The sequence below is a fragment of the Neopelma chrysocephalum genome, unplaced genomic scaffold, assembly GCF_003984885.1.
Source record: "Neopelma chrysocephalum unplaced genomic scaffold, ASM398488v2 Primary Assembly neopelma1_96657, whole genome shotgun sequence".
Taxonomy (NCBI): domain Eukaryota; kingdom Metazoa; phylum Chordata; class Aves; order Passeriformes; family Pipridae; genus Neopelma; species Neopelma chrysocephalum.
The window spans coordinates 779065-806527 of record NW_020925302.1 but is presented as its reverse complement, the minus strand read 5'-3'; the positions used below and the strand labels follow the sequence as shown (position 1 = coordinate 806527).

Below are 27463 nucleotides of genomic sequence, written 5' to 3'. Positions count from 1 at the left end.
ATCAGCCTGAGACTTGAAGATCTTAAAGGTCTTTTCCAACCTACAAACCCAACCTACTGTAAATGAAACTTTTGCAAGTGGTTACAACCTCATGTTGTTTGCAAAAGTGAGTTGCCAGACACTAGTAAAGCATTAACACACACCTTGTCGGCTTACCCACTGCTTCCCAGGGAGTAACTGGGACCCCAAAACCCGCCGGGCATTGCTCCGGGCTTGCGCGACCCTTGCACGGGGGAGGACCCATCCCTCGGAGAGGGGATCAACTGCGGGGAGGCGGAGGGTTCGGGGTTCAGGGCACTCCTCGCACCGCCCGCGGGCACCTCCCGTCCGGCGGCGTCGGGGAAGGGGGTGGCTCGGCCTCCCGCCCTCTCTTCGTCGAAACCACTCCCCGAAGAGAAAGTCACCAGGGGGTGGGGAAATGGTGACAGCTCCAGGAAGCCGCTGGCGGCACCGGGAGACACCGAGGGGCGGCAGCCCGCTGGTGGCAGCTCCCAGCGCCGCCCGCTCAGCCCGCCGCCATGGGCTCCCCGCAGCGCCCTCCGCTCGCCCACGTCTTTAAGGGGACCTTCGTGCACTCCAGCGCCTCCGCACCCATGGAGATCCTCCACGGACACCTTCTGGGGGTGGACGATGACGGGACTGTGAGTGGGGGCTCGGGCGGGTGCCGCCGGTCCGGTGCGGGCGGCGGGGGGCGCGGGGAGGTGCCTGGTGAACCCTTCGGGGCTGCCCCGCTTCGCTCCGTCGGTGCGCTGGTCCTTGAGAGTCCTGCGCTCCCCGAGGGTCCGCGAGGGGCGGTGGAAATGACCCCTTTCAGCCCCGAGTCCGCGTCCGGGGGTGGTGAGGGGCAGGGCTGGCTCCGCCGGGCTATGTTGAGAAAGCGGAAAATTTTCGCACTCATGTCCGTCGGGGAAAGCGCCGCGGAGAAGAGATTTCGCACTTGCAGGAGCCGGAGGTAACCGAGATGGAGCGTCCCCTCAGCACGAGTCTGCAGTTAGCCGAAACCAGTTTTAGATGTGTGCTGAGTATTCCCAGAAAAGCAGCGCGCCTCGACTGGGCATTCTTTCAGATTCTCTGTTTTCTTTCAGTTTCAGAAGCAGGTTTTTCATTCTCAAAGTATCTAAACAGTGATCGTGAGTAATTGCAGTGTGCCCCCTGCACAGCCTTCCGAGTGAACTTTTTTATTTTCTTGGCAAAAAATCCCATGGTATGTACCCATAAAGAGTTAGGGATGTTGGGTATGTTAGTGGTACAAGCCAAGCTTCAAAAAGCATTGCACTTACTGATAATGCAGGATCGAGTCTGGCAGGGAAGCTGTGTCATTCCCTTAACAGCATCACACTTGGAACTCAGTTTCACAGTGCAGGTGGTGTAGGTAGACTAGTGATTTCTTATAGACTCCATAACATATATGGGCACCCTATGTAAAATTTTAAAAAGTTCTTTCTTGTGGCTAAATAACAGGCTTCACTGTGTCAGGCTTCAGTAACATTTGAAATCTGTGCAAAGCACATTTTGAGACCTAACAGTATTTATTTTCTCTATTCACACATATCTGTGAGGGCCTGTTTCCAGGCATCTTTTATAGATGTTGAGGATCATCTTTTATAGATGCCTAGTGCAAGGTGTATCAAAGTCTATGAGAAGCTGTGTTTTGATGTACAGGAGGGGAATTGTGTAATTATATATTGGCTGGTGTCCACTAAAAACAATAGAGTTGAATGAAAAAAGGATTTAGTTGGTATAACTCAGGTGCAGAAGACAGAAAGTCATACCCCATCCCACTCTCTCTAATGGCAATTTCCATTAAAGTGTCTCTACACAGCATCCATAGGAAATCAAGACTTTTAAGTGATTTTCTTGAAAAACAGATACCTTAGAAAGCTATACGTAGGGATCTCACTCTCTTCTCCTAGGGAACAAGGATTCACACTATACTGTTTTCCTTGCATAAACTGGCAGAAAGTGTTTTTTTTTCTTTCAAATATTTTCCATTAAAACAGTGTTGCCCAAAAATGAAATACCCACCCGAGTATGGTAATGATCGCTTTTATTTTATTCTCTTTTTTTAAAAAGTTCTTGGGATTTTACTATTTCAGTGAGTTTTGGCATCCCTCCCATATGCTCTCTTCCCTCTCTATTACATGAAATGTAATCTCTTTCAGAATAACCACTGGAATCACAGAAGAGTTGGCTTTTCAAGAAGGACATAGTGGTTAGAAAATTACTTATCTTTATTATTGAAATTTACACCAAACCTGCTTCAGTATTACTCCCAAAGAAGTAAATTTAACTAAATAGGTATTGTTCTTTTGCCTCATGTTGCTCCATCGTAGAAAAATCTTGCATGGTCTCTGACGCTGTGAACAGATCAGCTTTTGTGAACCGCTGGGTCCTGTACTGCAGTGTGAGACCCTGCCTGTCCTTCAAGGGACACAAAATGTCAGCTCTCTCTGCTTTGCCTCTAGATGAAAAGGAAGGTTTAGCAAGGAAAACACTGCTGTCAGGTATGAAAACCCAAACTATCTTCAAGTTAGCAAAGTAGGGACCATGTTTAACTGAGTGATTTGCAGAGCAGTGTAGTGTAATAATGGCCAGTCTTCGCGAGCGAAGATTTGGGGAAAGGTCTTTTACCTTTCCAGCCTGCGCAATGGATTTTTTAGGTGAGACACAGCCTGCGCTGAACTGAGCCCACCCTTTAATCCTAAGGTTCATCTGCCGGGGCCAAGCAAGCTTGGACAATGGCAGTGAGGTCCTCAGGACGTAGGTTTGTTTAGAGTGACCTTCTCATAGATGGATGGCCTCACAGGGCTAACGAGCTACCATCTGCCCGGGGGACTTGAGATTCGAACCCGTGGTCGCAGCAGTGAGAGTCCTGCATGCTAACCACTAGGCCACCAGGGGTAGTGTAGTGTAATTCTTGAGGAATAGCAAGTAGAAAGAGCAGCCTTCCTTAGGCTAAAGAAAACAGACACAGGTGCAAAATGTGAGTTATCATTGAAACGTTGGAGTAATTAACTTAGCTGAGTAGAATATTAAGTAAACAGAAAAAGTATTAAGCTAAAAGCTCCTGCTGAAGTCTTGAAAACTCTTGCTAGTTGTGGAATAAGAGTTAATATTTTTAAGTGTTTTTTTAAGCAATTGGTACAGCAAGACAATGTGTGTTAGCTGTACAAGGAGGAAGGTACCAAGGTACCAACATCCATATGGAGTTCATTGCTCAAAATTTCTCAGCAGGTTTTGTGGTTCCCTTAGCAACTGAGTCTAATAAGTGTTCTTGTCTCTCATTAAGCCTCAAATTCCAGTTTTGGGAACTAGGCAAGCAATAGGCCTCATGTCTCTAATGCAAAAGTCATTTAATGACTGTGGAAGCAGGGAGGGAAGAGAGCATGTGGGTGGGGAAAAAAGGGATGGACCCCTTCCCATGTTCATCTCTGAATGTCATAGCCAAAAATAAAGAAACACAGGCACTGTTGGATCCAAAAAAACTGTATTCCTTCAGCCAGTATCATTCACTTTCCATTCTCTCGTTAGCAAAGTTATTTGCACTGTAGTACTTGGAGGCACTCAAGGTTTTCTGCATCAGCTTTGATGCACAGTTTAGTTGACCACCTATGCTTTGATGGAGGAGCTTTGGGCATCACTTGGAATAAAAAAGGCCTGAGTTAGGGAGGTCTCAGCTCCTCAACTTTGGATCCTTTAGCCACATCACATGGTTGACATATGAGAACTTATGGAAGTGTTTGAGCAGTCGTTTTTGCAGCTGTTGATCCTGTTTTTTGTGAATATAACTTTCCCAAAGTGCCAATTATTCTCCTTGACTTCCTTCTTGACAAGCTGAAATGCCTGTGCACTTCTTGGCTCTGTATTGACACTGCTGTAGAATTTTTTCTTGCTTCTACAGTGTTAAGGTCCAGAACTAATTTAAAGAACTGTCCACCAGGTTGGTTACTTTGAATGCACAAGCAAATACTGGAGCAAATGTCCAAGTGTAGGACCTCAAAGACCTGAAAGCATTCAGTTTTAGAAAGGTGTCCAGAGCAAATGCATCCCAAAGCAATGGGGAACATCTTGAGTAAGGAGTTCCATTGACAAGTTTGTTTGAAGAGAGTATAGATGTCTTGCTGATTTACCCATAGTCTCATTTGACCATAATGGACCAGTTGTCAGGTTTAGAATTGATTTCTTGTGACTACATTTTCTTCATTTTTTTCATGATGTAAGTATTTTATTTATCTGCACCCTAAGAGTACATAACAGCCAATGCTTTTCCATGGCAACGCCTGTTTCCAGAATTTGTCATCTGGTGTTTCATGTTTCTCTCTCTCTTTTTTTTTCTCCTTCTTTCCCCTTCTTCCCCCAGCAGATCTAACATTACTCATTCTGCATCCATTTTGATTTCAGTATCTGAATGACATTTTCTTTTTTGCCCATTAGAAATTTCAGTAGGTCTTTATTACAAGCATTCTACAGCTATACAGTTCATTAAGTTGGCTGTATTCCTCTTTGGAAGGAGAGAGATACAGTTTCAAGTGAATTATTAATGGAATACTATAATCTTGCAATTTTTGCTAGTGTGGTATTTATTTATAAGGTGTGATTTTTAATATTTTTTTCTGACTAAAATGTAAAACATCTGTTCTTTAGACCATATAAATTATATAAGCCATATGTTAAAACACTAGTCAGCTAAAAACTTCTTGTTTATCCGCCTTTGCTTATTTTCATCTATGGAAAAATTAGAAAATGGTAAATTTCTATGCAAGAGGTCACACATACAAAAAATGGCATGCAAATAACGGCTAAACAATGCTTTTTTGCTTCTCTTGCCCTTCCTCCTAAATTCCTTCCTATTGCCTTTTTTACAACTACTTGGTCTTGCCAAAGTACTTGCCAAACTACTTGTTGTTTTTTGTTTGGTGTTTCTTTGGGGATTTTTTTAACTGCTGCCTTAGAAACTCCTGTTATAATGGTGATATAGGCCCTCAGCATGGACACCTTCCCAGGAGCAGAAGGATACTGGTAGCAGTAAGATTATTCCCTTGAACTTAGAGAAATGAGCTCTTATACCAAGGGAGTTAGAAGACCATGAATTGGTTTCTGGCAGAAGCCGTGGTTAGGCAAGTGTCATGGGTTTAACCTATAGCTGGGTTTTAGTAGCAGGGAGGGGCTATAGGGTGGCTTCTGTTAGAAGCTACTAGAAGCTTTTACTGCCCTATGAAAAGCCAATGGTAGTCAGTTCCAGGAGGGATTTCCTGCTGCTGGCCAAGGCTGAGCCAATGAGATGCGCTTCTGTGATAACATATTTAAGAACAGGAGAAGAGAAGGTTGTTGTGCAGAAGAAATTCCAGTCCGGGAGACCAAGCAGTCACCAAGGCCAGTGCAGCTGGAGGGAGGGGGAGAAGGAGGTGGGACCTTCCCCCCTCCCACCCCCAGAAGCAGGGCAAAGACTTAGAGCTGAAGCCCCTACAGCCCATAAAGAACCACTGGAGTGCAGAAACCCTCCTGCAGCCTATGGAGGAGTCCATGCTGGAGCAGGAAGATACATGAAGGAGGCTGTGACCCCCTGTGGGAGGCCCAAAATGGAGCAAAGTCCTGCTTGGAGACCTGTGGCTCGCAGAGGGGGAAGCCCACGGCGGAGCAGTTTTTTCTGGGTAGGACTTGTGGCCCCCGTGGGAGATCTGCATCGGTACAACTCAACTGCACCCGCTTGGGGAAGTTGTCCACGGGGCAACAGATCAAAAAGAACTGTTGCCCGAGGGGTGGATGGACTCACGCTGGAGAGGTTCATCAAGGACTGTCTCCCGTGAGAGGGACCCCACGTGACAGGGGAAGGACTTGGAGCTTTAGCCCCCCTGTAGTCCGTGATGAAGACCATGGTGGAGCCAGGCTGCTCCCTGCAGCCCATGGAAGGGTGACCCACAGGTGCCGCAGACTTGGAAGACCTGTTGCCCTATGGGTAGACTTCTCTTTCTGCACTGATGCAGGGGGATGGATGGAGAGATGGAAGGGGTGGTTGGAAAGTGTGTTTAAGACTGTTTTATTTCTCACTCTTTAGCTCTTATTCTGTTAGTAATAAATTTAAGTTTTATCCTCACTCTGAGTTTGTTTTGCTTGTTACACTGCCTTCTCTCAATCCTTATCTCTACTCATGAAATTCCCTTGCTGTTTCTTTTTCTTCCTCTCTCCTCTGCACTGATGCAGAGGGGAGGAGAGAGGGTAGTGGAGTGGTTTTACTAGGCCCCTGGCATCTGGCCAGGGTCAAACCACGATAGCAAGAATTCTTAAAAGCCCAGGTTAGGCAATCTTTGGCCAAGGGAGGCATCAGGGTCCTCTACTCTGTTGAGTGTTGAGGAAACCTGGATCCCACGTGGAGCCTGTAGTGGGCATTGGAGTGCCTAGGCTCCACAACCTTTGTTTCTTGAAGAGTTGTCATGCCTATTATTGATAGACTAGAAAATCAAAGAGTTGAGAATTCAGTTGCCAAGAGTAATGTTGTAGATTAAAATACCATGGAATTTAAAAAGAAATAGAAAATGTTCTAAAATTATGACTTGGCAACAGCGATTCATCATCAGTACAGTCAGTGTTCTCCAGGAGTCAAATGGGGTTTAGTTTGGCTCCAGATTGTAGGGTTTTGTTTTGAAATAAATAAAGATCTTAGCCTCCTTTTAGCCCATTCTGTAAAATGAAAATGCTATCTGTATTTTTCCCCTCAATTTCTTTTGTCATCCTAGGCACTGAAGAAATAAAAAGAACCCCAACATTAATGACACAAACAGAAAATTAGAAAATACTTACCTTGATGTCAATTACTGCTAGGCAAAGCAAATTATTTGCCCCCTTTGGTTGTGAATACTATAATTGCATTCCCATAAGGCTGTTGCACACCTCCACAGCAAGTGACTACTGCTGGCATGATGTTACATTGCAGGAATGCTGGTGGACACTGAAGTCTCTGCAGGTCTGCCTGGGTATTACCTGAAAGTGAATTAATTGTTTTATTCCAAGTTACAAGGTGGGTGCGGTTATTCACTGGATTGTGAAAAGGTATTTCAAAATCATGCTTGATAGTCAGGAAGAACAAGTATTTCAATGCAAACCTGTCACCTTTGTAGTAAGTGCGTAAAATCTGCTTTAATATATAACTTGTTTTGCCTTTGCATAAAGCTGATGTGGGGTACAGGCTTAAAGTACCTAACTATGTTTTCTTTCTTTCAGATTGTGTTTTTGGAACAAAGTGATCAGCAAGAGCAACTGGCTGAGAAGTGGGGTTTCAAAACATCTGACATAAGACAACTAAGTAAACAGTATGTGTTTTGTTTAGATTAATTTCGGCAAATGCAGTTTATTCTTTGAATGAAGTAGAGTGAGTCTCTGTGAATACAATTTCACAGGAAACACATAAAATCCAGTTCAATGGGCAAAACTCCATTTCAGCTCCATGAGGGCTCTTTACTCAAAGCTGCCTGTGTCCTGGATGGGACTCGGAGGGTAGACAGTCTGTGTGCTTTTTGCATTCCTCAGTTTGGGACTGCAGACATGGCTGACTTTTGCTGGCTGATGTACACTGCACAGAACCAAATGCCATATTTAATTTTCACACATAACCACTTCTGTAGTCACAGAAGTAAATGCTGTTCTTTCTTGAGATTACATTTTATATCCATTTTGTTAGCAGTGAGCTGTGCCTAACTAAAGTGGAACTCTAGACTTAGTAAATGTAGGTAACACTGACATTGCAGATATAAAACTCATTGCCTTGGACTTTGTCACACTCCATAATAAAAGTTAATACGATTAGAAGATGTAAACCTTCTAAACACAGAGCCTTGGATTTCTCACTGTACTGCACCTAGAGCACTTCAGCCAGTGAAGTCCCCTAGCTTTCTGGTGAAGTGAAATAGTTTCGAGTGCACTTACTATGCTTTGTATGCAGCAGCACTGTAAACGTCTTGTGTCTTAGCTGCAGCATCCTTTTAGTAATCAGTTGTTAAAAAATCTGTATGCTTTGTTGAAAGGCTAATCATATAGTATATGTGAGTCATCAGATGTTTTCTTAACTTGAAATAGCCTGAGGAAAGTGGAAGGTGCTGAGAATATGGATCAGATTGAGAAAGATCTTTCAGTATTTATAGCATAGAGGAAAAACAGAAAGAAGGGGAACTACAAAGAGATGAAACCACTGTTCATTCAATAGTTAGGGAGAAGGGGAGAGACGTGAGAGAAATTTACAATATGGAGTTTCAGCCCAAACCAAAACAATTATAGCAACTTCCTAGTAATGTTGATATATTCATCCCTGTATGAATATATTCATCCCTGAACATTAAATGACAACAAATAGTTTTACAGTTCCATTATAAATATGCCTTTCCTGTCAAGATACCAAGGAGAGATTTTTTAACTAATGTCTGTGTCTGCATTTGTAGACACAATGGCTGTTCTTCCATTAAACCTGAAAATTCATTAGTTTTATGTGTATAGAGAGAGAGAGAGAGATAGAGAGAGAGGAGAGAGAGGGGGGAGAGAGGGAGAGAGAGAGAGAGAGAGTAAAACTGGGATATTTTTGTAAATATAATGGTCAGGAGGTCAGAGGCTCAAACATACTGTTTAAAACAAAGCTACTTACCATGGAACATTTTGAGACATTTTGGACTATTATAACTTTATTTTCTTTCCCTAGTGAATTCTTCATGCCAGGATTGGTTGATACACACATTCATGCCCCTCAGTATTTATTTACTGGTACAAGAGTAGACCTGCCTCTTTTGCAGTGGTTGACTACCTACACGTTTCCAACAGAAGCCAAATACCAAGACAGTGGTTTTGCAGAAGAAGTATACACCAGAGTTGTTGTAAGTCCTGCAAACAACATTTACCTACTTGACGACATTCATATTTGTGAAATGTAGATATGTTTTCAGAAGGTCAGCAGAAAGAGTAGAGCATGTTTAATGTCGTGGAAACCAGATAAAACCAACAGATGGCCCCTGTTCTAATTGCCAACTGAGATTGTCCCTTACTAGCTCCGGTATTGTTCTGTTGACAAGAAAGTTCATTTAATCACAAGGCTAATGATGAACCTGTTTATCATCCTTTCTCAGTACAATGACCAACACTTATGACTACTCTCAGAGTTAGTATAGCCAGAAGGTGCAGACAACTTCAATGCAGAAATAACCAAGCTTGGTAAAAAAAAAATAATTCAAGGGATATTTACTTTTCTGCATAAAAATCCTTTATTATGAAATTATCTTGTGCAAAGACTACACCAAAGAGAAAAAGCAACAAATCTGAGGTGTCTTAGAGTAGTTAAGGAAGGCATATCTACTGCTGAGGTCCTTGCAGCAGGAATGCAGGGGCATTTCACTGCAGAGGCTTTAGATGGAGTCAGTCAATGGTATTGTGGCACAAAGACTTTGTTAGAGCTAGATGAGTGCTGAACACTATGAAGGCTTTAAGGTCCACTGGACAATAAGCAGCCAGGTCACATTGCAAAGTAATAGTTTTGTCCTACAACTGAAATTTATCCTGTAATATGTAGACTGAAATATCTTCAATATATTAAATTAATTGGCCAGCATAATTTGCTTTCCATTTGTCTATTACTATGACAACATATGTTGTCAAAATAATAATATAACAAATCTGAAATGATTAGTTATACTGTCCTTGCCACATAAATTTAAGAAGAAATTACTTTCTACCATCTGCCATAATAAAAACATGTATGAGCAGCTTGGTCATAAGTTCTAGTGACAGACACCGTGCCTTTAGCTGCTTAAAGCATAGAGGTGATTTCATCTTCCAACTGTGTGCCTCAACACGCTGTTACAGTTCACATTCAGTACTCACTGTGCAAGGTGTTTAACAGTATCGTCTGGAAAGGAACTGCGAGTGAGAGATGCAAGTTAGATGTAGGAGCTTCAACACAGTGGTAAGGCTCTCCCCATGTGTATCGAAAAGGACAAGGTCAGGAAAATGCCTTCACCCACAAAAGCTACAGAGTACCAGTCACTTTGCAGTGTTCATAGAGGCTGACAATAACTTTCAGCTGTTAGAAACAGGACTAAACCTACAGGGAGCAGATATTTTTTCATATGTGTCATTGTAGTTTTGGAGTTGTAATGAAAACACAGTGAATTTTTTCAACCCAAAATCTTATTTCCAGTAAACACTTTCTATACTCAGCAAAAGAAATAATTTAGGTGAAATTTGCCAGCCTTCAGCTGGCACCTTCTCTGGTCCCTTCAATTTTAGGAAAGTCAATTCTTCGTGCTGATGATTTGGAAACAGAATGTTTTTGGATTTCATTTAACATTGTTAGAATTCCAGAAGTAGAGAATTCTGGATTTTAAAAGCTAAAAACGACAAAGGTAGTTTATCTCAGTAATGACATTGTTATTTTTGAGACTCATTTTGGGAACCCTTAAAGACTTTCATTTGAATATTGTAAAGAAAAGACAGCTTGGCTTCATGTTTGTCAGATAGTTAGCCCTAGCCATTCTCAATATTGTGTTGGATGTCCCACCTTCAATCACGCTAAAACAAATAGAAGAAAATTCTTAAATTACTTGGTAGCAAGAATCCAAATATGTAATTTAAACCCTTATGTTGGATGAGTAGTCAATATAGTCACCAGTCCCAAGATCAGTGGAAGCTATAAATTACATAATGAATTAATGTAACTAAAATTGCACTTCATTTGCCGTTATGTTCTCCAAAGGTAATATGAACAGGTGTCAACCACCATCTCCTTTCAAATGGTATAATTAAATAAATAATTAGATTACAGTCTGAGCAGCTGTGCTTAGTTTACTTTTACTTTTAAGTTTGTTGCTTTGTATTTGGCAACAGCAAATGGTTTTGATACAGAAAAACTTGACTAGTTTTTCCAGCCACATCAGATGGCCAAAAGAAAACCACTGCTTTTCCCAAAAGCCTTGATTTGTTAAGACCAGATAAACAGTGCTTCATTGTGAAAATTGGAGAGCTTTTCAAAACCAGGAAATAACAAAAATGACTACTTGTTTGCATTTCTAAATATAAGTTGGAGTATTTCCTGTTTGAGGGAGGAAATATAGAGTGGTTTCTATGGGCTTAGTCATTGCAAAAATTCTGTGAGGAATTTTTGTATTTATTAACACTCAGACTTAAAAGAGCTATTATGAAATTAAAAATCTATATTTTACCTTCCCACTTCACTGCAGAATTTCGCAATAACTAAATGTTCTCACAGTTTGAAATGAGCCTGCCTGTTCTGCTTTTTGGCAGCTTTACTGTTTTTTTTTTCAGACAGTTGAAACTGATTTCTTTTTATAGAGACGAACTCTAAAGAATGGCACGACTACAGCTTGCTACTTTGCAACAATTTACACAGATACTTCTCTTCTTCTTGCTGAAATTATAGGTAAGACTAACAGTAAGTTTTGAAGGATGCCGCATGTATCATATTAGTTGAAGGAAACAGAGTTTAGGAGTTTCAGACTTGCTAGGGGTCTGACTGTCTACTGATTTGTTTTTGATTTGTTGTACCTCTGTCCCCAAAACCCACTTCGGTTACACTTAATCACTTCACTGCCTCTGTCCTGGTGTTGTTTCTGCTTGTCTCCTCACTCCCAAATCAGCTGCTGGCTGAGCTTGAATTAGGTCTGCTGGAGTTGTTCTCCAGCTGCAGCTCTCTATTCTTTCTAACCTTTTGTTATTTGAAGTTTAAAAGGCTAAATGTTGGCACGTTAATGTCCTAATACTCCCAAGTTGTAGCGGATAATCAATGTCAAAAATCTTCACACACCCTCTGAAATCAGAAAAGTGAAAGCTGCATCAGGATCTTTCCCTTCTGTTCACAGTTGCAAATGTCTGCTGTTTGAAAATGTTGTGGTTCTTGCAGGATTTCTCAAGGCTCAGACAGCTCCCAAAGCAGAAAAATGTAATAAGAAGTGTAAATGTAATAAGTTTTATTCAAAAATTACCTAGTCTTTCTGATTTGGTAGGAAAATTTTGAAGCCATTGCATTCAGCAACTCAAACAGTAAAAGTGGACAAAGAAATCTAATTTAGAAACACATTTGACAGCTTAGAATTGAATATTATATGCATGTCTTGCACATGAATTCTGATTTATTCATCTATCATGGATAAATCTTAAGAAAGATGCTAGAATAGCTCTGAAAATTTTCTCCCTCTAACTGTGTGTGGGAGGCATGTTAACCACCTCATTCCTTTCTTTTAAGGAGAGATGGTTTGCTGAGATCTTTGTGCTTTTTCTCATCTCAGGGTAGTCATCTACTACAGCTACTGTGCTTTGGTGCTTGTGTTTCTCATCCTCTATTTCACAGCCATTCTTCATATAGTACCATTATGAATTCTGGTTGTGGTTAAACTACAGTAATCTAGTTCTCAATAATAACAAGTATAAAGTTGGGTACTAATGTGCAAGAAGAGAACTCCTATTTAAATATAGTTTGTTTGCTTTCTTCCTTTTTCCTTTTTATCCTTAAAAGTCACATGAATAGTCCCAACTTAGAGATAAGACAAGAGGATGAATTCTGTTAATCTTAAATTAAGCTGGGGGGGTGGACTTTGCTTTCATATTTCAGTATAACGGTTGATTGTGGTTTTTGAGAACCAGTGATTCTGAGATTTATATTTTAATGCATCTCAACAGATAAATTTGGTCAACGAGCGTTTGTTGGAAAAGTCTGCATGGATATGAATGACAGTGTGCCACAGTACAAAGAGATTACTGCTGAGTCTGTCCAAGAGACAGAAAGGTAAAATGATTAAATTGATGGCCTAACCTTTTAAAATGAAATTTTTCACACATATGAATAGTGAATGTGAATCTGACTAAGAACTTACAGGTGTGAATTTATTAGGAACAGGTTTTTTTCTTCCAGCAGTATTGTCCCCTACAGTTCTGGCAATTTCTGCATACCCAGTTGCTGCACAGCCCAAGTAGCATCTCTCTGGCTTTTGCAAAGAAAGGGAGAAGCCTTTCTAGGGTTTGAGAGAATATGTGTGGTTTCTGCCTCCTATTTTCCCTTCACAGATGTGTGTAGAGCGATGTGACCTGAAATGGGATGGTAGGGTGGCAGCCACTTCCTTTGCCACCGTTATCTTCTGAGCTATTTCCTTCCACCAAAGCCTTAGGATAAGGCTTTATTCAAGTTGTGGAAGTTAGCTTCCATATACCCCATTTTGAACATGCTGTGGTTCTTCTCTGTCACAGCACCAGTCAAACTATTCTAATAGGCAGCTGAGTGAATGAAGGAGAATCAAACAATGTCCCTTGTAGAGGAGACCCAAGACTGGAGTACGACATCCTGCTGTCTTATGTTTCTTGTGTCTTTTGCACCCTTGCTCAGAAGCAGACATACAGCTCTTCTCATGGGACTGTTTGTTTACTTGTATGAAGGTTTCAAATATCAATACCCAAGAGGAATATAAACATCTTATGGCACTTGTGTAAAGTTGCTATCCTATTTTTGAAAATCATGCTAGAGGCATGACAGAAAAGTCAAAAATGGTCATGAGTTTCTAACAGTGTTTATATTTAAAGACATCTTTAAAATGTGTAGTATTAATCATTTTCGCCCTGCTAACATTTGTTTTCCTTCTTACAAATTCCCAGTTTTCATAATACAGCACAAATCCTGCTGAATGGGCCTGAAAGCAGCAGAACTCCCAGTTCTGATATTTTTAAAAGCTTCCGAATTATCTAAATAGCTTTCTTTTAAATACCTGTCTTGTGCCTCCAACTCGTTCCTTTTTAATTGTGTTAATAAAAAATGTTTCTCAGCTTTGAGAGAGAGTGTGCCACAAGTACTCCAGAACTGACTAGAGAAGAGGGCTGTGTGCTTCTCAGCATGGATCTGGAGAACTTACCTGAATTACAGCTATACATTTGCAGAAAGATGAAAAACCTCTCTCTTTAAGAGGGCAATGTTTAGTGGGTTTTTTTGTTGTTTGTTTTTTTTTCCAAGGAAATGTGATCTACCACCACACTGATTTTAGTTCTTTACAGTTACCACCAGAACTATTTATATCTTATGCATGGAAATAAGATACAATTCCAAGTGCTTCATATATTAAATCTAAATTCAAGTAAAAATTTGAATGTACCATTTTCTGTCAAAGGGGATTTAATGAAAAGGTAGGAAATGGAAATCCAGAATACAATATATGCTACTAATAGTTATAATCACTTGGAAAGAGGAGTATGTATGTTCAAGTCTGTTCTGCTACAGAAGACAGAGATTTGAAGCTGAGCTTCCTTCCTCATAGAGAAGTAATAAGCCAACAAAGTATAGGGTATATTTGGTAAAGGTATTTCATTTTTGAAACAATGTTCACACTGTTCAAAGAATGTGAAAAAGAATGAAAACAGCCATACTGAAGTTTTGGCTTATCATCTGAGCGTTACACTTCTGTTACAGTTTCAGCTCAAGTGAATCTTTTATTATATCAGGTTAATCAGTAAGGGGAGAGGCAGGCAGGTGATATTGAATTCACATTGCATTTTGGCTCTCCAAGGTAGACAAGGGTGGGCTCAAACTCCTTTGGTCATTGCAGAGGTTGAACTAGGGTATTTTACCTCCAGCTGGTGATCTAGCACCAGCTTCAGTGCTGTGAATCTATCCTCCAGCATTATTTTCTTTTCCATCTGAAGATATTTGATAAATTTGATTCAATGCTTATTGTAATTAAAATTGCACAGTTTTCTGAATATAAACTATGACATACAAATTCACAGAGTTCCTGTCCAGAAACCATCTCAATCTGGATTTTGGAAATTACATACACTGAACATAATGAGCTTTCAAAGAACTTCCTCCCTCCAAAATCAGAGGAAGTTTTATTTGCTCATCTGCATTATTCATATTGACTGCTTGGGGTTTCTTGTAGAGATCTGAGGTAACTCCTTTTATTTAACGGAGTAAGTAAATCTATATTTTCCATAAGGTAGATAATCTGTACACTAACATTAATATAATAATTTCCAGAAAATCAAGGTTCTTTAAGTGAACAAGGACATTTGCAACTACTGAAAGTGAGGTATAAAATATTGCTGCATCTTTTAAAAACTGGATTTTAAAAGAATTTATTTAACACTGCAGTTTAAATTCACGGACAGACAAATTTAAGATGGTTTGTTTTTTCTTTCTCTAATGTTGCATCTGTACCTTATAATTATGCTTTCAATTCATTTAATGTAGCATGTATTTGGTTTTCAGGGAGAACTCAGAATAATTGCCACTTGTCTAATAGTAATTATTGCAAATGAAAAAAAATAATCGGCATATTTGGGGTCAAATTCAAAACTAGCATAATTTGGTGTGACTATTCTGACTGTATCGTGTTGCCTGTTTTTATTTCATCTGAAAATCTGGTTCGGCTTTTTGTGAAAAATTGATCTATATCTGGAGTGTTTAACAGGGTATCCAAGTATATATTTTCTATATTTTTCATAATTTATGACATAGATCACAGATTTGTAGTAACTTTATTTTTACCTTTTTTCAGGTTTGTTAAAGAACTGCTGGAAAAGAAGGTAAGTAGAGTTCTCCTTTGCATCCACTTCTGTATTTAGAAGATATTTTGTGAATATATGAAATCATTAACCATGCTGTCCAAAGCTGTCTTAATGAAAAATCAATAAAATAAACCTCTTTCTTTGTATGAGAGAAATAAACCTCTTTCTTTGTACGAGAGATGCCATCAGTCTGAAAAATGTTCTGCTAGCCATGTTGTTGAAAAATGGACTTGTAACAGTGTAAAATGAGTTTTCTGTGGTCAGAGCAAAGCAGAGTAATGTTCTGTGTGTTTCTCTATTGACTTTAAAATTTCTGGCTTCCTGGAAAGCATAATTTTCTGTTAAAGAAAGGGGGAATTCAGTTGATCCTCTGCTGTATATAAGTAGACTAATTAAAGAAATTCTCTTCAGCAGAAATCAGTGTTTTTTCAGTACAGTTAGTAATCCATTATAAAATTAGTATTTTTGGTCAACACATATCTTACACTGTGTTTCTAAAGAAATTCAGGTTTATACTCCTGAGGTAAACATAGTTGTTTACACTTCAATATTACAAGCAGAGGTATTTTCCTATCAGCCTTTAGTTTTCAGTGGCTTTTTTGACATTGTATCTCAAAATATTCAAGGGCAGATGCCTTGAGTTTGATGCCTAAATGATATCTATTAGCAAAGTTGGCTAATCTGCAAAGTCCTGAGCGTCTGGTATGTGGGAGATGATACAGGAAACTGCAATCCAAAATATCATATGCTGACTTCTGCACAACTCTCTCCTGCGACTGAAGGCAGAATTGTAATGCTGTTGTCTATTTTTTATGAAAATTTTCATCTAGATGTGCAAGGTGTAAACCTCTGTATCTCTACTGTTGGTGTTTCCTCCCCTGTTCCTGCTGTGTAGCATATCTGATTCTACCACTATTCTTCCTATCTAGGTAGTATGGGAATAGTTTGTTGCTATTATGAGTAGAAAAGATTAAACAAGAAAATGGCCTTGGTTTTACAGAAACCTACAGTTTTGCATCATTACATCTTTGATTGTCACAGAAGGGGAACTCAGAAAAATGTCTGGTCATTCATCTGACTTATTTCTGGTAATGCATATAGGACTGTCAGCAACGATGAAAAAGTATCCAGTGCTCCTGAAGACTGGTAGAATCTCAGTGACTCAATGAGAGACTTCTAATTAAAATAAATTCTTTAATAAAGTTCATTAAAATTGTTTTAAACACCCCCCCTTACACACACACTTCGATTCTCTGTTTCAGTGATGAAATGTCTAATAAAAGTAAGAAAATAACTATACAGCTTAATTTGAGTTGATAAGGATGCAGTATGCAATAAGCAATGAAGACAAAATGTAATTGCCATGTAAATGCTAGTCTTAATGGTGGTTACTAACATATATAGATAGATATATATGTGTGTATATATATATATATATGCGTGCGTGCATGCACGTGTGTGTGTAGACTACAAAGCCTGTCTTTTTAATATTTTCAGTATCCGAGAGTACAACCTGTAATAACCCCCCGCTTTGGCCCTTCCTGCACAGAGGACTTGCTGTGTGCACTTGGAGATTTAGCACAGGCTCGCGATCTCCATGTGCAGGTAAGCTCTGAGAGCTCTGTATACAATTTCAATAGTTTGGACAGACAGCATACTGACCAGGGAGTTTTCATGATTGCAGGAAAACACTTAAGCCTCTCCACTTTGGAGTCTCTTTTTAATTCCTCTGAAATTACAAATGGTACTCTGTAAGAACACTGTAACTTGTACAGGAATTAAGAAGGCTCATAGCTGGGAGGATGCACAATTCAGCAAGTCCTGGTGCATGGTCACACAAGGAGACTGGCACCCTGTACCAAAGGGTAGAGCAACCCTTGGATTGCTGAAGGTTGCTTTCTCTAGTCAAGTCTGTCCCCCTGCCTTCCATTGTTTCTCTGCAGAACAGATTTCAGTAGATAAAAGTATTACTTATCTTTGTATCTTACATAACATTTTTAATATAGCTGTAGGATTACTAGTTGATAAAGTTTCTGTGTTTAAAAAAGAGATATTTTAAAGCTTGAAGGTGTGTTGAAATGAATTTTTTTTTTTTTGTTACACAGTTCTACTGTTTTAAAGCTATGCTACATGTTGATTTTTTTTAATTACAAAGTGGACATTTTGAAAATATATGCCCCAATGGGAGTATGGAAAGGTCAGATTTTTATTTGAGGCCAGTAATCAATCAGCCCATTTGCAGATACATGGAGGAGCTGCCTATCAGCGACCCTGATCTCAGGGTCCATTCTGTTGTAGGCTGGCTCTCTCTTTTACCTCACAGTCATATCATGTTTTATCTATTATTTTGACATTTTCCAAACCCTAAATTGGCCATTATGTCACTACACTACTGAGATGGACATGCATAACACCTCATATCACTTTTAAAGGAACAAATGGAGCTACTCCTTTGGGTCCCAGGGATCTCTTTGATGAAAAGAGAAACCTAAGGACTAGATCTAACTGTAGTTTTACAGATACTAGTTTCTATCATCGTATGTTTAGCACCAGTAGATTGCTCAGAAGGTTGTAGTGTGAGGTTCAATGCTCTTTAAAGCTTTCACTGCTGTGTATTCTCTTATTTCAGAGTCACATAAGTGAGAATGAAGAAGAAGTCAAACTTGTGGAGAACATGTTTCCTACCTACAAGAATTACACTGATTTGTATGATAAAAACAAGCTGCTAACCAGCAAGGTAGCTGCATAAAAACTTCCACAACATAGCTAAGATTAATCCATATAGAGAAAATGATGGTTTACCCCAAATGTCTCTGACCTTGATAAAACAGTATAAACTTCTCAAGTAAATGCAGTAAAGTATGGATTCGTTTTATGTTCTCTGTTGAGGTGTTGTAACTTTAGACAAGCCCACAGTTTTTCTAAGCATTTTAGGGGAGATGAACAATAAACATGTTTTATGGTCCCTGATCCATTTTCCAAGGGCTCCAAAGAGAATTAGGGCAGTGGGATTAGAAGGAGCTGGTATTGTAGGAGCTGGTAATTCTTGGACAGTACTCACTTATCCTTATATTACAATGTCTTTGCACATTGGTTTGCCTGAAGATTTCTTCTATGGTGTTATGGTAGGACTGACTTCACTTTTTGTCAATTTCCTGAGGGAAAGCATCCTACCCTGTTGTGTTCTGAGTCTCAACCTCACATGCAGACAAGTACACATTACAGTTTGATTATCCAAAAGCATTCTCATCTCATTACCTGACTTTGCCCAGCATTGAAAGGCACAGTGGTCTGAAGAGTTGAAATTCATTAAAGCTTTATGCTGGTGAGATAAATGTAACCAGATCTGATACCAACCCACAGTAATTACAGGTTGGAGTCCCAGGACACACCTTATTAGATAGTGTAGAGCCCATGTAAAAGTGAATATGAACAGCTCAACTACAGTCAGAATGCATAAATATCAGTCAATTGACTTAAAAGTTTAGGAGAGAATTTCCAGAGGCACAAAGGGCAGCTGGAAACTCCCCAGGAATTAGCTATTTAACTGCTATTTTTGTGTTTGAAACTGTATCCCAATAAATTACTTGTTTACTGTCCTTTTTTACTTGAGAAATTAATATGGACTACTGAAGTATGTACAAGAATTAAGCTTTGTTTTCTAGCACAGTCCTATGCGTGCTGATTTGATGTGTCAGTGAGTGTACTAAAGTGAATATTAGTGCTGCAAAAACATGGTTCTTAATTCTGTCAGACTTCTATATGCACAGAAGTGAAAACGGTAACTAAAAATCATGGTTACTGGTGCTTTCTGGAGTCAGGCTTCTGGTTGTTTGGAAAAGCATTCTATTAAACACAAGCATAACGGAACCTCAGACATTCTCTGCTGTCCAGCCACCAAAACTAAGACATCAAATCAATTTTTAAAGTGTTTTAAAAACATGGGTTTTTTTGAAGCTGTTGCCGAAATATTTCCTTCTTTTTAAAAAACAGTACAGATCCACACAGATGCTTCAGCAACAACCATATGTATGTCCTCAACTGAAGATGTGGCTGTCCTTGCATTTTCAGCTGCACTGAGCTTGATGAGTAGAGGTGGCAAGGGTACAGTGCTATTAGGAGATACTGAGTGGAAACAGCCTCTGTGCCATTCTCATTTTTATCAGCAGATTGCAAGATATGACAGAGCTCTTGCTCTTCTCTTTCAGCGGGCATTTGGTATATGAGGTAATGCCAATTAGATTTGTCTGGGAATAATTGGTTTATGTACTATTAAATTATACTATCCTATACTATGTTTTGTATATGCTGCTAGTGAACTTATTTTTAAAGTCAGCTATGTAGGCTAAGAATTAAAAGCTGCACAACAAATTTGATTATTTTACTTAAAGAATATTTCATATATGTGTATATATATCTATATATCTGTATATATCTATATATCTCCACCTGGTGCAAACCTTTAGAGGGCCAGTGAGAAACATGCTAAGAGTACATACCTCTTCCATTGTGTCTGATAACCCCTACTTAATCTCTGTGTTAGCTACAAAATATAAAACACAAGGTTACTACAGTGCTAGGACAACTGGGGAATTCTTGCTTTTGCTCCTTGAAGCTCTTAGGTCACAGGAATCACTGCAACAGTCAGCACCCTATCTTCTTACATTAATAAATGAAAAAAAGCTGAGGGAATATCTCAGGCATATTGAAGGTAAATACCAATTTACACTTGTGAATTTTAAGAGCTTCATTCAAGAAATACATTAATTTCACTTGATGGTAACATGTCATGTTGGCTATTGAAAGCAGTGCAGCGAAACACACAGCCACTTAAGTAAATGCAATATTGAGTAAATTGGTGATTTTCTTTTTCTTTAGACAGTGATGGCTCATGCCTGTTATCTTTCTGAAGAAGAGATGAAACTTTTTAGTCTTCGTGGAGCTGCAATTTCACATTGCCCCAATTCTAACTTTTCGTAAGTAAAAAAAAAAAAATTAAAAAAGAATGGTGTGTAATTAAATAAAACTGTTGTTCATGTAGTACTCTGAGTCCACACTACCACTGAAATGCTATTAATGTGATATCTCACTCCACCATAAATGACATATTGGACTGAACATGACCATTATGATCCACTTCTGTGTAGTGTGCTCTGGCCTGACTTGTGATCTTTCAGTCTAGTCACTATACCTATATCTATATTTATATCTATATGAATATTTATTTGGAAAAAAAATATTTTTGACTGTTCTATCAATGGCAGATTCAGGCCATCTCCCTTCCCCCAAAACTATTCTTATGTTTTGGGAACTGGACTATTAGGCAGAAATAGCAGTATCCAGCCAGAATAAATTATAAATCAATCCTATTGCACACATTCTGAGAGCCTTTGTCATAAAATGGCTCTGCGGCCCTGCTCTTCTTGAACATATTTCTTCTTAAAATCCAGGTTGCGCAGTGGTGTCTTAAATGTGCGAAAGGTCCTGGAACACAATGTGAAGCTTGGTCTTGGCACAGGTTAGTAGTTTGCTGTAAAAATGATTTCTTTTGGAAACCATTGGGAGATACAAAAACATGCCCACCCCTTCATATTTAGAAGTCAGCCTGTCTCCAACTTGTGGTCCTGCTTTTATTTCCCCCACTAATTCTAGAGTAAGGAAGTGTAGAGTATTGAAATCTAGGGCTGGTCTAGAAGTGTTTCAAAAGAAAAAAAAATTAACAAAGAGTTTTATTCCTGTTTTGTGGGTAAACAGGGCTTGAACAACAATTTCCCAGGTTTCTGATTTTTTGTTGTGTTCTCTTCACCTGATTGTGTGTGAGAACACCTCTATTGGGAATTATGTATTCAGAAGCAGTGCTTAGTGCTAAAACTTGCTGTGTTTACCACATCTGTCTCTTTGTAACTTTCAGTAGAAATTTAACATAGAGAATTATGCCCAAAGCTTGTTTCTAAGAGTCTGATCCCTTCTAGATGTTGCTGGTGGATATTCAGCTTCTATGCTTGATGCTATCAGGAAAACAATGATGGCATCTAATAGCCTTCAGATCAATAAAGTCAATGAAACAGGACTAACTCTTGAAGAAGCTTTTCAACTTGCCACTCTGGGAGGAAGCCGAGGTAAGAAGAAAATTCTTTGGTGGGTACACAGAGTGCTACAACTGCTTTTCATATTATGTCTCCCTGTCTTCATGGGAGATTCACAGATTTCCTGGTGCTGGAGTGAAGTTTAAAGTGGTACCTGGTGGGCAGAGATATCCTTCAGTCTCTCATACTCATACTACACTTATTACAGAAGAGTACTCACATTGATGTGGGGAGTTTAATAATGCAATCTTAATGGCTTTTCAGGGTTGTACATTTGCTTTGCAAAGATCCTCAGACTTCTTAGTCATAAGGTCGTAAGTACTTGTATGTTTATCTCACCAACTGGAAATTTTTTTTCTCAGCAACCATCATATAGAGGAAAAACTGTGCAATTACTGTAGGATCATGTATCCTGTTTGTCATCAGTTTCTAATTTTGTTTCAGCTTTTTGAGCTATCAGTGAGGCAGTTTGTCTCAAATCAAAACATCATGTGACACTCCTCACTTAGAGAAAAGCACAAAATTTAAACGATACTCACCATGGTTGTTTACAACACAGTTGTATTTGCAGAATAGTCATATAGTATATGGGTTATCCTGGTTCACTGGCAAGTTTTGTCATGATCAGCGTGCACCTACTAATATATACAGTTTTAAAATGTTAGTGGAACTGGTATGATTTAGCAAAGACCAAATCGACATGTAAGTAAAAACTTATTAGTATTTCAGTTAGCAGAAATGAAGTCTCTACCTGCTAAAGAACTGGTCTTTCAGTGTAACATTTTTGTAGATGTCAGAAAGCGCGATTGAGAACTATTATTGGCAGTTTGAAAGATGTAGTGAAAATGTCATCAAACAGGTCTTCTAAGGAATATATTTGAATTCCTGGAGGGTGTAATGGAAATAGAAAAGAGAGAAGATGGGCAGGGGAAAAAAAAGGATTTTTTCCCCCAATATGTATTGTTCCATAAAGTGTGAGAATAATTCAGCTGAGACACAGAAAGGAAAACTTCTAAAAATCCCAAACTCATACATGATTTCCCTTCCCAGCTACTCTTGTGTTTTTTCTTTCTTAGGTTTACTTAGTAAAGTACTGATTTTATATATTGATTTTGAGCTGTTTTATCCTTACTGAATCATATTCAAGGGTAGAATATAAATTACTTGTACGACCTTCCACTAGCTGGACACTGGAAGTAGAAATTCCGGTAGCAGAAATTTAAATGAGTGATTCTTCGTTGGAATGATTTGCTTTATTAAGAGTCCTGAACACTTGTCCCCCTCTTGTGTTTAATCTAAAAATTGCATTATGCTCAAAAATCTGAAGAAATGTGAGATCATTTTAGTTGAAACTAGTAGGTAGTCAAAATATTTCACCACTTGTAGGAGTTTAAACATCTTTAAGGTATTGTGATATTCCTGCCACACAAACTTCATTGAAGGCTGAAGTTCCTTTATCACAGCAATCTGAAAACAAGTGAACAAGTGATTTGCCGATATTATCCTCTTTGATAACTTAGTTTTGGAGTATTGGAAAAGTTGATTTAATTCACTGGTACTTTCTACAACTTAAAACTATCCTAGTTTGTTTGAAAGAGACACAAAGGCCTCTCTCTAGGTATTTTAAGCACTTTCAAGCATCCGTGAAGATGAGGTTTTCAGTGTATGAGGACTTGAGAACCAGAGGTTGTAAGAAAGCTTTGAAAAAACAAAGCTAAATAATAGACTACAAGACAAGCCTTACAGGTGGTTATGAGACCTTCAGATCTGGCTATGATTTTTTTCCACACCACATTGTTCTTTGTTCCTGCTAATTACAATTAGTTATCCTCACTGTATACCTCTTTTATTATCATATGTTACTACTCTAATAGGTCTAGTCAACCTGTCAAAGTTGCTTAAACTTGATAAAAAATTAAATCTAATGCTGCTTTACTATTTCTCTGACTTAATTTCATTGCCTCTTTTGGAGTTTTAATGTTTTTGCAATGTAACAAATTGTTTCTTAAGTTCTTAGGTTTCTTAAGAATTCAGATGCTGACATACTCACTGTTGAATTTGCTTTTGTGTTTTTCCTCAAAATCATCTCAATTCTTGTTTGAGATATTCATATCTCAAGTAAGTTACCAGGTGCTTCTACATGGTGGAAAGAGGCTGGTGCTGAAGATGTGTTTGTGAGCTTATTTTCTTCCTCAGCTCTAGGACTAGATGATGTGATTGGAAACTTCGAGGTGGGCAAAGAATTTGATGCTCTGCTAATCAACACGAAGGCTTCAGATAGCCCTTTTGACTTGTTCTCTGCTGATAATTTTGAGGTAATCAGAACAGGATTAATGATAAAAAAATTTAATGGAAATGTTGTGGGGAAGGTCCATGATACAGACAGAATAAGTCTCTTGAGAGTTATTCTGGTGACAGGAATCAGATGTACTGTACCACTGCTGTCTGTGCTTCAGCCTTAGAGGTTCAGTGTCTGTTTTTCTTCAGAATCTTGCTGTCCTCAGTGACAGTCCCATAACCCCAAGAGCAAAAATGTATGTAAGACCTTTAATGCATGTTTTATTAGCCCAAGATGACAATTAGAGTTAGCTATTTGCACTGACAAATGGCAGCCAAGGAAAAGCAATTGAGTTTTAGTCAACACTTCGAGTTCAAACTGAAGAATGGCAACCTGTTCCCAGAGAAAGGTTAGACTGCCTTTACTGCACTGCTGTTATAAAACTAAGCAAGAACCCAACACAGCTACATTGAGTTAAAAGCGCAGTTTTTATGTTAAAGCAGTTTTGACCTCATGCAATGGACACACCTTCTCATATAAAAACCTTCTCTGACTAAGAAAGAGAGTTAACAGCAGTTACTTGAATTTATTGATGTGGCCGGACTGTCTGGAAACAATTCCAACTCTGTAAAAGAATTATTTTTCTGTTTAAGTCTAAATGTTTTTAGCTAAGTTAGCAGTTCTTAGGACCCTAAAAATGTTTAGGTATTGTCTTATTGTTCAATGAGTAAGTGAATTTGAGAACTCTGAATAAGGGAAAGGGCACATAATTGTTTATGCCATAAAACTTGTGCAGTGTTTTCTTCCTCTGAAAGTTAATTATGAGAAAACGTGCATGTTAAGTTTTGATTTCACTATTATTAAGAATATTTTGGAAAACAATTTTTATCAGTTCTTTCAAGCTTTGAATAATTATTATCTGGGACAGCAGATACTGCTTTCTGAATTTGGTTTTCTCCCATTTTTTTGTAGGACATTCTCCAGAAGTTCCTGTATCTAGGTATGATCTGATTTTCAATCCACATAAAATTCTCATTTCCTACATCAAACATTGTCTAAATTAATGTAGAGATTAATAATAAATTTATACATAATTAAATATACAATTGTTTACAGTAACCAAGTATATTTATTCAACTCTTACGTAAACATTAACATGTCCCTGATAATTGCTGTTAATGTTTTACGTTAATAAATAAAAATTGACTTGTATTTATTAATATACATTTTAAAATACTGAGTAAGAATTGAGTGGTTTAACTTTTGATCTTTGAGACATAGTTAAATAGTCAGTTTCATATGATCAGTTGCACCACATTTATCTTTATCTATAGCACGAGCTAAATTGTATTTCTCAATAAAGTAACAATGACATGCTAGTCACTAGTTCAGGACCAGTTCAGTTCAGAAGAACTGCTGTAGACAAGTTGTCATTGTGGGTTTTTTACTTTCAAACAGAAATGATGGCCTTTAAAACAAAAAAAAACCCAATCCAAACAATCCCACCCCTAAGGGAGCAGGTACTCTTTACAGGGCACTGTCTGGACCAGAGCTGCACTGCTGCTGTGTTGTTATGTTGAGGTAACTGATATTAGCTCTGGCCACAGTTGTGTCACCCTCTAACTAGATTTTTGCCTTTTTGAGAAGCTGGGGCAAATCATCTTTGCTGCTGAGCCAGTTCAAATACTGTGCAACGATGCATTTTCTGTACAGATATATGATATTTTCATGGTTTGAATCTAATGAATATACATAAAATCCATTACACCATTTCAACAGCTGAATGCTATGTTTCTTTCTTAAAAAAAGCATGGATAGTTTAAACATTTTTTGGTCTTTGTGGTAGCTCTGTCTGTTTCTCTCCAAATGAACTTTCTCAGTCCTAGGAGAAGGTCATTGCAAATTATGTATTCCAAAACTGATTTAGTGGACTGCGTAATTCTCATTAATTATATCAGTGCATATATTTATGTGCAAATCTCTATTTTGACTATGTTATTTCAGGTGATGATCGGAATATTTCCGAAGTGTATGTGGCTGGAAAGCAAGTGGTTCCATTCTCAAGCTCCGTATAAATCCATTTGCCATTTGCAAAATACTCTGCTGATCATTCTTCATCTGATTTGGAAAAGATTGATTAAACACAGTGCCTGATCATCAGGAATGACACCTCATTTTTGTTTAATGTTATGTTATAAAATTTGCAAAGGTTAAAGATTTTGTTAGACCTTTCAAGAGTTACTTTACCAAAATTGTCATAGTTCTAGAGTTCTATTTAAATTTCACTGCAAAAATAGCATTTTTGCGTTGATAGGGGATTTGATAAATACCTTAATTAAAGAGGACACCTGCTGTTCTGTTTAAAAATAGTATATGAAGCATTATATGGTACAATGAGATACTCGTTGACTATAATGCATATAAATTAAAATAAAAACACTTCTAGTAAATAGATTTTGCAGCTAATGAATATCATGAAAGAAGGCAATTTCCATAGTATTATCACCAGGTATGGAAAAAAATTGGGGAATTTAGAACAGTTTCCAGTTCTTCTTAGGAACTATTTAAAAAAAAAAAAAAGAAAAAAGTAATTATTTAATTTAAAACATTATTTTTTAAGAGGAATTAAGTAAGAAGTGTGTGTTTATAAATAAATCAGGGTCCTTATCATAGAGTTTAGAATTGCCATTTGTAGTCAGACACTTCATTGAATTACCTTCACGTGAGCGACAGCTGAATCAAACTTCTGTTAAATTAGGAGCAGGGATTAAGATATCTCTGCAGGCTACACAATGGTCAACAAATTAAGAGAGTGTTCTGGACTAGAGGGAGCGCTCCATCTAGTTCAACCTCCTGCAAAATCTTCCCAAGCTCATTTCCTCCTGGCTGTTCAGACAGGATGATATGATGCCCCTTCTCCTTTCTGTAAGGGAAGTGAGTGCATTTAAAAAATATCCAAGAGAAATGGGCTCTTTCTGGCCATTACCACCTTTGACTTGAGGTGAAGATTGTCACTGGAAATAGCAGCTCGGCTCTGTTGTGCTCTTTGTGTCTTTCAACATGGCAGTCATACTTCCAGCTCTGTACAATTCTGGGTATAAAATACACCCTTTTGGTTTTAGAAATCTGTGTGACTTAATTTCCTGAAAAAACATATTTCCATACTTTTTATCAGACCCTTTTTTTTTTAAATAAGATTTTTTTGAGGAGGGAATTGCTTCTTGTTTCTCTGTTATGTTTTTTGCAACACAAAGGATCTAAGCTTTAATTTCAGTGTCATTAGAGACAGTATTGTGTCTAGATACTATAAATATGGGTTGAATATGGTTTTAAGGCCTGCTTCAAACTTCGTTGATTTCACTAAAGTTTGTTTTGCACTTTTATCTCACTGCCTGGGGATATAGGACTTCCCTCTGTTCACAAAACAAGGGAGGTCACTGCACCAAAGCTTCACTTCATGTCTACTTCAGAGAGAGTGCTTGGCCCAACATCACTCATAATGTTCTGATTTTAAAAGCATTTTCAGAGCTTATGTATCGTTATGATTATATCTACATGAGACAGC

General features: G+C 38.4%; 1 protein-coding gene across 2 annotated transcripts; it reads left to right on the top strand.

Moving 5' to 3' along the window:
• Positions 1 to 457: 457 nt before the first annotated feature.
• On the top strand, positions 458 to 27231 carry GDA (guanine deaminase). Of its 2 annotated transcripts, XM_027708957.1 has the most exons (14): positions 458 to 641; positions 7219 to 7307; positions 8684 to 8855; positions 11323 to 11410; positions 12667 to 12772; positions 15525 to 15552; positions 17032 to 17139; positions 18164 to 18271; positions 20413 to 20510; positions 20985 to 21052; positions 21507 to 21653; positions 23817 to 23935; positions 24871 to 24898; positions 25903 to 27231. In XM_027708957.1, exons 1-14 carry the CDS (start codon positions 519 to 521, stop codon positions 25971 to 25973), a joined length of 1353 nt encoding a protein of 450 aa, XP_027564758.1. In that variant the 5' UTR covers positions 458 to 518; the 3' UTR covers positions 25974 to 27231. The 2 variants fall into 2 exon arrangements, with proteins under 2 accessions (XP_027564758.1, XP_027564759.1); XM_027708958.1 differs by lacking the exon at positions 17032 to 17139.
• Positions 27232 to 27463: the final 232 nt, after the last annotated feature.

Excerpts from the sequence above, each read along its gene's own strand:
- GDA (XM_027708957.1), top strand. The coding sequence starts at position 519 with ATGGGCTCCCCGCAGCGCCCTCCGCTCGCCCACGTCTTTAAGGGGACC. Across the intron at positions 8,856-11,322 it reads AAGTATACACCAGAGTTGTT|AGACGAACTCTAAAGAATGG; the intron begins GTAAGTCCTGCA and ends TTCTTTTTATAG. Across the intron at positions 11,411-12,666 it reads TCTTCTTGCTGAAATTATAG|ATAAATTTGGTCAACGAGCG; the intron begins GTAAGACTAACA and ends GCATCTCAACAG.